We start from the raw sequence: 9,988 nt of genomic DNA, 5'->3' as shown, positions 1-9,988 counted from the left end.
CAGGCCTCCCTGTCCATCACCAACTCCCGGAGTTCACTCAAACTCATGTCCATCGAGTCAGTGATGCCATCCAGCCATCTCATCCTCTGTCGTCCCCTTCTCCTCCTGCCCCCAATCCCTCCCAGCATCAGAGTCTTTTCCAATGAGTCAACTCTTCGCATGAGGTGGCCAAAGTACTGGAGTTTCACCTTTAGTATCATTCCTTCCAAAGAACACCCAGGACTTATCTCCTTTAGAATGGACTGGTTGGATCTCCTTGCAGTCCAAGGGGCTCTCAAGAGTCTTCTCCAACACCACAGTTCAAAAGCATCAATTCTTCGGCGCTCAGCTTTCTTCACAGTCCAACTCTCACATCCATACATGACCACTGGAAAAACCATAGTGTCTCTGCTTTTTAATATGCTATCTAGGTTGGTCATAACTTTCCTTCCAAGGGGTAAGCGTCTTTTTTATATATATGTTTTTTCATCAGATTTTTCTCACTTATCAGATGTATTTCAGTTAAAATAATTTTCTTTTTTCCCTTTGAGGGTAAAAGTTAAACTATTTCTCTCTTACAATAATGTATGTTCACAGTAGAAACATTAGAAAGCAAGAAGAGAAAATTCTTGTCATTTCAGAAGTGTATATATGTGTATAGGTATACTACCTCTCTCTATATATGATATATATATTATACATAGTTTATATAGTATGTCAGAAATTTCATACAGGAATATATTACAGAAAAACAGGATTACACTTATGCACAGTATCTGTTCCTTTTTAAAAAATTTCTAAATATCTAATATTGAGACATTTACAAAGACATTGTTATTTTATTTAATAACATCTAATACTTACAAAGACATTGTTATTTTATTGCCCATCTCAAGAGGAAAGGTGCCTGGGTCCAGCCCCGGTGGATCCAGGGAATTCGAAGCGGGGATGGCGTCGGCGAGGATCAGGAAACAACTGCTTAATTAAACGTTAATTAAGGATATAGAGTAATAGAATAAGGATAGCTCAGTGAGGAAATTCAGTGGAAAAAAGAGGCTGAAATAAGGATAGCTCAGTGAGGAAATTCAGTGGAGAAAAGAGGCTGAATAATTCAGCCAGAAGGTGAGAGAAAGAACGACATGGGGAGACGAAGTTTCGGTGAACAAGGCCCGCACTTTATTTTTCAAAGTAGTTTTTATACCTTAAGTTATGCATAGAGGATAATGGGGGAAGGGGTAGAGTCATGCAGTAAGCCAGGCTTTCTTCCTGCAAACATATCATATGCAAAGTTTAGGTGATTTGCATCATCTTCTGGCCTGGAGGCCTGTTAACATTTTAAGACCCTTTCTTCAGAAAATGTATTTTTCTCTAAAGGTGATTAGTCAGGCGCCACCCTCCAAAAGCATTAAAGTTGCATTCCTATAGGGCAAAAGTGTGGTGGGCTGTAACAAGAAAAAGAATTAACGCAAGGGTCCAAGGTTACAAACATTAAAGCTACTACTTACACCAATTATATTAATCAATACACTGCCAGGGACACAGCAGGTAAGGGATATGGAGACTTAGCAGCAAACATTGGCCCAACAAGTGAAAAACCCTTCACCAATACAATTTCTAATCAATCTTTTAACTGCTCAAAGGAATCTGTATTTAGACAGTATAGAACATCTCATGCCTCTCACAGTTGGGAGGCTCTGAACAATCACATGTGGCCGGAAAAACCTATTCAGGCAGGCTAGAGGACTTCCGAAGGAGTTTGTAGGTTGAAACACTATCACACCCAGGAACTTTATTAACTGGAGCTATAAGTCAACTCTTTTTTCAGAGAGAGGTAGTGGGGGACAGCCCCCTCTGTAAAGTCAGAGGTGTAGGTGAGAGCACAAAGCAGAAAGTAGGCAGACTCTGGTTTGGGGGTAGATGCTCAAGAATTTCCAGGGGGAACTCCTGAGGCTCGATCCCGCCTTTTCGTAGGCCGAGCCTCCTTCCTCATGACCTTTGCCACGGGCGGAGTTCCTCACGCTGGCTCCTGGCAGTGATAGAATTCCAGTTGAGCTATTCCAGATCCTGAAAGATTATGCTGTGAAAGTGCTGCACTCAATATGCAATATGCCGGGAGATGGCTCCCGGCAGAAAGGTTTAGTATTCCAACATTCATTGTCTTCTGTAGGGTTTTTTTTTTCTCCTGTAGACATTCCTTATTAGATTAAGAAAGCTTTTTTGGTCGGGTTTTGTTTTTGCTTTGTTTGGCTGTGCCACGCGGCATGCAGGATCTTAGTTCCCCCTGCAGTGGAAGTGCGGAGTCCTAGCCACTGGACTGCCAGGGAAGTCCCTTTTGTTCCTTTTGTGACAAGCACCTTTCCACATCAGTAGCTGTGAATCTGTCCGGAATCTCTGGAAACAACTGCCGACATCCCCATTCATCCTCCAACCAGCAGAGTCAGGCTTGCCGAGAGGGGCTGAGGTGGCGCCCTGCTGGTTCCCGCACCCACTCGACTGCTACCTCACCGGTCCTGGGACTGTCTTCCCAGGCGCCTGTGCTCAGCTTATGAAATGTCCCACATTCAGTTCAGCTGAACAAGATAAATCCAGCTGCTGGTAAAAGTTTTTTTTTTTTAATTGAAGGACCGTGAATGTTAAATATCTAAATGGCTGGTCCTTATAATGAAATGCATGGGCCTGTGCCTCCCCTGGTGGCACACCTTTGGCACAATGTGATACCCTCTCTTTGCCCATCACTGGAGAGAGAAATAGGGTCTTGGGCACTTAAGGCAGGTCCTAGCGTATCTACCCCATCATCACACTAATGGGGGCCCAAATATTCGTTCCTGTGGGTGTACCACCTGTTGACCACACATAGGTGACTCAAGGGAGCCCCTTTCTGAAGACCTAGCACTCGCACTCCGTGGGAGTACCAGCACCCTTCCACGTCTAGTGTGAGGTGTGGCCTGTTACCGAGTGGCTTTGGGGGGGAGGTCCATGAGCAAGTCCATTCCTGTGTACTGGTGGAAAGCTAGGCCAGAGAGTTTAGGTGGCCTATCCAAAGTTACACCAGCACTGATTGATGTCACTACAACCAGTGAAAAGAGAAAAGCAAAGTAATGCTCAGAATTCTCCAAGCCAGACTTCAACAGTACGTGAACCATGAACTTCCACATGTTCAAGCTGGATTTAGAAAAGGCAGAGGAACCAGAGATCAAATTGCCAACATCTGCTGGATCATTGAAAAAACAAGAGAGTTCCAGCAAAACATCTACTTTATTGACTATGTCAAAGCCTTTGATTTTGTGGATCACAACAAACTGTAGAAAATTCTTCAAGAGATGGGAACACCAGACCACCTGACCTGCCTCCTGAGAAATCTGTATGCAGGTCAAGAAGCAACAGTTAGAACTGGACATGGAACAACAGACTGGTTCCAAATCAGGAAAGAAGTACGTCAAGGCTGTATATTGTCACCCTGCTTATTTAACTTATATGCAGAGTACATCATGAGAAACGCTGGGCTGGAAGAAGCACAAGCTGGAATCAACATTGCTGGGGGAAATATCAATAACCTCAGATATGTAGATGACACCACCCTTATGGCAGAAAGTGAAGAAGAACTTTCACTTTGATGAAAGTGAAAGAGGAGAGTGAGAAAGTTGGCTTAAAACTCAACATTCAGAAAATCAAGATCATGGCATCTGGTCCCATCACTTCAAAGCTAATAGATGGGGAAACAATGGAAACAGTGAGAGACTATTTTAGGGGGCTCCAAGATCACTGATGGTAAGTGCAGTCATGAAATTAAGATGCTTGCTCTATGACCAACCTAGACAGCATATTAAAAAGTAGAGACATTACTTTGTCAACAAAGGTCTGTCTAGTCAGAGCTATGGTTTTTCCAGTAGTCATGTGTGTAGTGTGAGTTGGACCATAAAAGCTTAGCACTGAAGAATTGATGCTTTTGAACTGTGGTGTTGGAGAAACCTCTTGAGAGTCCCTTGGACTGCAAGGAGATCCAACCAGTCAGTCCTAAAGGAAATCAGTCCTGAATATTCATTGGAGAACTGATGCTGAAGCTGAAACTCCAATACTTTGGCCACCTAATGTGAAGAACTGACTCGTTGGAAAAGACCCCGATGTTGGGAAAGATTGAAGGCAGGAGGAGAAGGGGACAACAGAGGATGAGATGGTTGAATGGCAACAGCAATTCTGTGGACATGAGTTTGAGTAAGCTCCGGAGTTGGTGATGGACACAGAAGCCTGGCATGCTGCAATCCATGCGGTTGCAAAGAGTCAGACACGACTGAGCGACTGAACTGAAGAGTCAAAAGGTTGTTTTTTAGTAAAAATCTTGTTCATGCTTTGTGCAGAGGGTCTCTTGGGATTTATAAAGTGACACCTAATCCCTAGTGTTTGAATTTGCAGGGGAGTGGCCTCCATCACAGACCGCTCCTGGCCAGACTCCGGCTCCTTCTGGCTGAAGATGACCCCTTTTGGCTTCAGGAGGATCCTGAACTGGTTGAAGGAGGAATACAACAACCCCCCGATCTATGTCACAGAGAACGGAGTCTCCCATCGGGGAGAAGCAAACCTCAATGACACTGCAAGGATCTACTACCTCCGCAGCTACATCAACGAGGCGCTCAAAGGTATGACGGGCCTACCCCTTCCTCTGTGTGCACCTTTTATTGTTGGAAACGTCTAACGTCTGCAGCCGATAGCGCACCCACGAGTCTCAGATGAGAAAGATGAGCCTTCTACCTCTTTTGGGGTTTAAGCCTTTTTGGGGGGCTGCACACTAAGATTTTTCCTTCTTAAAGCTCAGCAAGCAAAACCCAGTTGCCTGATGCAGCTGCACCCGAGTTCCTGGCTTGCCCTTTTCTCTGTCTGAGCCTCCGGTGTCCATGTCCCTGAAAAGCAGCGCCCTCTTGTGGACAGTCTGGGCAGGGCCCAGGAGGAATGGGCTGGAGAGATTGTATGATCTTTTGTTCCCCAAGCAGAAGTCTGAGACCCTTACAGCTCAGCAGAACCACCAGGGATGGGACTATGACAGGGGAATGTAAGTAATGCTGAGTAAAAGAAAGTGAGCAATGCAGCAGCAAAGAGAAACAAGTAGAAAATCTTATTCCAGATAAAATCTTTCCCAAGGGTCCCTTGAGACTCTGCCCAAGACCAGTATCCTAAGATGTGAAGACGATGATAGCTGACCCAGCAGGGTTAATTTAGTCTACACATGTTCCTGGCTCCCGATCAGGGTTGAGCCTGTCTAGAAAAATGCAGATGGCTCTGTGGTAACACCCACAGGGGACCAGCTAATGATTCCTTTGTGCAGGGTGGGCTGCTCTCTCCAAGAGCTGAAAAAAGCTCCCTTGACCTGCAAGTGGGGACTGTGGGAGCACTGTGGGCAGGCCCGGGCCCGGTGGAGAGGGGCTTAGCCCATCAGAGCAGCTCATGCTGGGGCCTCTGTCTTTGAGCAGCTATGCAGGATAAGGTGGACCTTCGAGGATACACGGTTTGGACTCTGATGGACAACTTCGAGTGGGCCACCGGCTTCTCAGATAAGTTTGGTTTGCATTTTGTGAACTATACTGACCCTGCTCTGCCAAGGATCCCCAGAGAGTCAGCCAAGGTCTACGCCTCCATAATCCGGTGCAGTGGCTTCCCCGACCCTGCTGCAGGGCCACATCCTTGTCTTCAGCAAGAAGGTGAGCTGTGGTTCTGGGATGGACAAAGCCAGAGGAGGAAGGGCAAATGGGCCCTTCTCAGTCCGTTTTCTTCTAGTTTATTGCCAGCCCTCTCTGCCTCTCCATCCCCTTCATTCATTCAACCAGTATTTTCTTTTTCTTTGAATGCTCCAGACATTTCAGGATGGAACAAAGGAAGTAAGGGCTAAAGTTACATCTAGAAACTAGGCCCTGGCCTGGAAACAGCAATTTTAGATTCTTTCCCCAGCCCTACCATTAACTTGTTATGTAACCTTAAGCAAGAAATGAGTCAAATGCTGCGCCGAGGCCAGGATCAAAGAGTGACTGAAATATTGTGCCTGGCATTGTAAGGTGCCCAAGATTTGCTGAATGACTGACAAAGTATAAATTACTATACAAATTGAGACAATTATCCAGTATAGGTTTTACTCTAATTGCTTAAAGATGCTTAAAACTGCATGACTTCTCTCATAACTCACGAAAAGGATGTGCACAGTCACCTCCGTGATGTGCTGACCTTGGATACAGGGTAGCTTCTCTCCAGCAAGGATCTGGCTTGCGCTTAATAATCTAGGTCAACATGATCCAATAACTCCATATCGCCTGTTGTCCTCTCCTAGATGCTGAGCCCACCGCCAGCCCCGTGAGACAGAACATTCAGTTCCTGGGCCTCAGGCTGAGTACGACGCAAGCCCAGACAGCGCTTAATGTGCTCTTTGCTTTCATGCTTCTTGGAGTCTGTTGTGTTGCACTTCTGTCCTACAAGTATTTTAAGCGCTCCAAGCAAAAGCACACACAACCAGGTGAACAGGAATTGAGCCACAGGTCTTCATTCTGACCCAGAAGTTACCACCTCCTCCAGTTCTCCTCCTAGTTTCTCTGCAAGTCTTTGCCACCCCCAGGACCACTGAGGATCTAATACTCTGTCTATAACAGACTTTATAAAAATCTCTGCACTCTTAAGACACTAAATTTGAAGGATTTCAAGTCCCTGATTAAAATGGAAGTATCCCCACCTTGCCCCCATATCAGGAATTCATCTGGGCATTAGAAGACCCTGCGAGTGGCTCCTGTGGAAATATGCAGTTACTGAACTCAACTACTAGGTTCTGTGAGTCATTTAACTGAGCTGTTTTAATTTTCAGAGATTTTTAAAGGTGGAAACATTAGTAAAAACCATAGCAATCCTTTTCATGAAAAGATAACCGCTAGGTCATCTCCTGCTTTCTTTAAGTTCCCTCCTAGCCTCTCTTACCTTCTGTTTCTCAGAACCTGAAAAAGATGCTCTTAATGGTGTCCTGTCTCCTACGGGTGCTTCTCCTCAGAAGACGGGTTCCATAGCAGTTATGAACATCCCCGTTCACAGCTTCACCACATTAATCCTCTGCTATTGGCTTCCGGAGGCCAGAGGACCATGTCTCAGTGTCTCCGGCAAGTACATTTTTGGAGACAGGACAGAGGGAAGCACACCCACTACATCTGTATGTTTATTCACAAAACATTCAGAGAAGTGGGTGAGTCTATCACTTCCACTCAAATGTGCTCATGAGACAATCACAGAATGGAAGACTCTAACTTATTTAACCTATATATTCTTTCTAGATATCTAGGAGATATTCTTTTTTTTAAAATAGTTTTCAATTGGTTTTAAAAGGTTGATCATGCTCAAGATGTTGCTTCTGGTAAGCGTTCCTACCTGAATTGTATCTATAGAAAATTCCTACCACAGTGTCCCACTGCTGTGGGTCCCAACCTGGCAGTCAAGATTGTGGGGCACAGGCATTTTCTTCCACCAATAGACAGGAAAAGTTGATCAGATGGGGTGAAGATGGTTCTAAAACTGCTATGAGAGATTTTTATAAGCTGTCAATTTCATGTAAATTAATCTTCAAAAGTCAGTATACCTTTTCTGCAGGGGTAGGGCAGGAAATGGAAAAAAATAATATAAAGTTGCACATAAAACTCACTTGTAAAAAGAGCCAGGATAAATCTGGGGCGGGGTTGGAGAAAAAAATATAAAGCTAGTTACTGTTTTGAAACGGAGTGAACAGAAAGATCAACAAAGGAAGACAGAGCCTAGACACAGACCCAGCTGCATACCAGGGACAGGGTGCACGCCAGAGGTGACCTGCCAAATGGCGGGGCGGTAGAAGGGGCGATGATGGACCAGTCCTTATATAAATGGAGGTGGGCCACAGGCCAGTTCTAAGGATGTTAGTCACAGGTGCGGGAAGGGAGCCACATTCCTTACCAGGATATAAGATTTAAATGTAGAAAAATGAAACCCATGAGAATGTCAGAAACCCATGAGAGTGCTAGGACAGACAGGTGAGGTTTTTTAAATTACTTTTTGAAGTGGGAAAAGTATTTTATATTCAAGACTTACGACCTGGAGGTCATAAATAAAAACACTGATAAACAGGACCACATAGAAATTATGGCAAGAAATTACCATCAACATACTTATCAAAAGATGAACAGGGAGAAAATATTTATAGCATATGCCAGACAAACAGCTAACTTTCTTAATATACATGAAATCTGTTGTAAATCAGTAAGAGAGATAAACACAAATGAAAATTGGCAAAGAAAACACAGGCAGTTCTCAGAAAGTAAAATAACCAATAATATTAAAAGATGTTCACCTTCATTCACAATCAACACGATGCATATAAAATGCACACAATTTTTCATCTATCAGGTGGATAAAGATGAAAAAGTATAATACCGTGTTGGCAAGCATCCATGTTCTCCTACCTGTCAGTAGGGCTGTAAATTCACAGAGCCTTTAGAGGAGGCAATTTGGCAGCATTTTTTATAATCCAAACTGCAAATACCCTTTGACTCAGTGACTTACAGGTGTATTTCCACAGCTAAGAAACTTCCCAAAGCTATGTTCACTGTAGTGACGTTTGTAACAGAAAAACAGAAACAAGCACATAAACTGTAATAACCAATGAAAGCAGTAAGAGAATAGGTAGTTTACCAAGTAAAATGCTCTGCAGGCACTAGTAAGAATGAGGTAGCTATGTGTTAATGGGGAAAGATCTTCAAGACCGTGTATGTTAAAAGGCAAGATGCAGAGTAGTATACATATAATACGATCCCATTTATTTAAAAAATAAAGATTACATATTTGCCTATGTACACGTAAAAATTTTCTGAAGACTACAAGAGAAACTTGAGAGAGATTACTTCTGGAGACTAGAAGTCTTCTAGATTAGAAGACTAATCCACAAGACTAGATTAGTGTGTGATGCCAAGAGGAAGACATCATTTTACAGCCTTCCATACTGTTTTGAATTTACCATTATACTTTTTAAAATATGAAATTGAGGCAGGATCCTCGTACTCAAAGATTGTGAATCATTCTTTTATGTATGTTTCTCTAAGATCTGCATTTGATTTTTTTCAAGGGAAAATTGATTTTTTATTCACATATTACTGTATTTTTCAAGATGAGAGACCTTTACTTAAATGAGATGCTTGCTGGAGATGTATCTATTTCAAACTCTTTCCTTAAATTATGAAAGTAATTTCATTACAGAAAACTGAGAAGACATATAAGGATGAAAATGAACTAAAATCATAATATAAATCACTCTTACTGCTGTTGGTTTTTCTTTCTTTACATTATGCTAAATATACTATATATGATGTGTTTATAAAGTTGAGATCATACTGTACCTGCAGCTCTGTATCCTGCTTTTTCCCCTGAACACACAACAAACAGTCAATAAATATGTTAAATCAAATTGCTGAATTAGTATTGTCCCATTTTTCCTTAGCAAAAGTTAATTCTGCAGAAGGCATGTAGTTGGGTTTCTGAGGTTAAATAAATAAAACTTAACAAACAGGTTTATACCTAAATTTTGCCTGTATTTATGATCATTCCTTAGAAAAACTTTTTAGATCAAAAAGCATGAAATTTTTACGGCTTCTGCTAATGTTTTTTCAGAAAAATTATACTAGTTTTCACTCCTACCAACACCACCCCTGGTCTGTTTCCTTGCCAACACTATTACCATTGTTACTTCATAGGTGAAACAAAATTTGCTCTGAGAAAACTTCCTCCTCTCATTACAAAATAAACTCAGAGTCCTTCTACAACGTTAAGTATCTTCCAATCTAAACACAAAAGGTTAGAGAGGAACAGTCAAAATTACCCCCTTTTCCAGACATTCTTAGTGTCTTCACCGACATAAACATATCACAGTATGTAAATCAGATTAAGAATCTAAAATTCTTAATAATAACCAAATGAGCAAGAGGCAAATCTTAACTCCCTACTTCATGCCCAACAGTACAGGTTCTTTATT

General features: G+C 42.6%; 1 protein-coding gene across 1 annotated transcript in view; it reads left to right on the top strand.

Annotated features, from left to right (window-relative positions):
- LCT (lactase) overlaps positions 1–6,664 on the top strand; it is a 52,258-nt gene extending 45,594 nt beyond the window's left edge. The window contains exons 15-17 of the mRNA XM_010853668.1: positions 4,390–4,613; positions 5,442–5,669; positions 6,290–6,664. Coding sequence (XP_010851970.1) covers positions 4,390–4,613; positions 5,442–5,669; positions 6,290–6,507 — 670 coding nt within the window. The 3' untranslated portion in view covers positions 6,508–6,664. The remainder of the gene's footprint in view (positions 1–4,389; positions 4,614–5,441; positions 5,670–6,289) is intronic.
- The last annotated feature ends 3,324 nt before the right edge of the window (positions 6,665–9,988 follow it).

Source organism: Bison bison, unplaced genomic scaffold (genome assembly GCF_000754665.1).
Source record: "Bison bison bison isolate TAMUID 2011002044 unplaced genomic scaffold, Bison_UMD1.0 scf7180017864330, whole genome shotgun sequence".
Classification (NCBI taxonomy): domain Eukaryota; kingdom Metazoa; phylum Chordata; class Mammalia; order Artiodactyla; family Bovidae; genus Bison; species Bison bison.
This window is presented reverse-complemented; position numbering and strand designations above follow the sequence as displayed.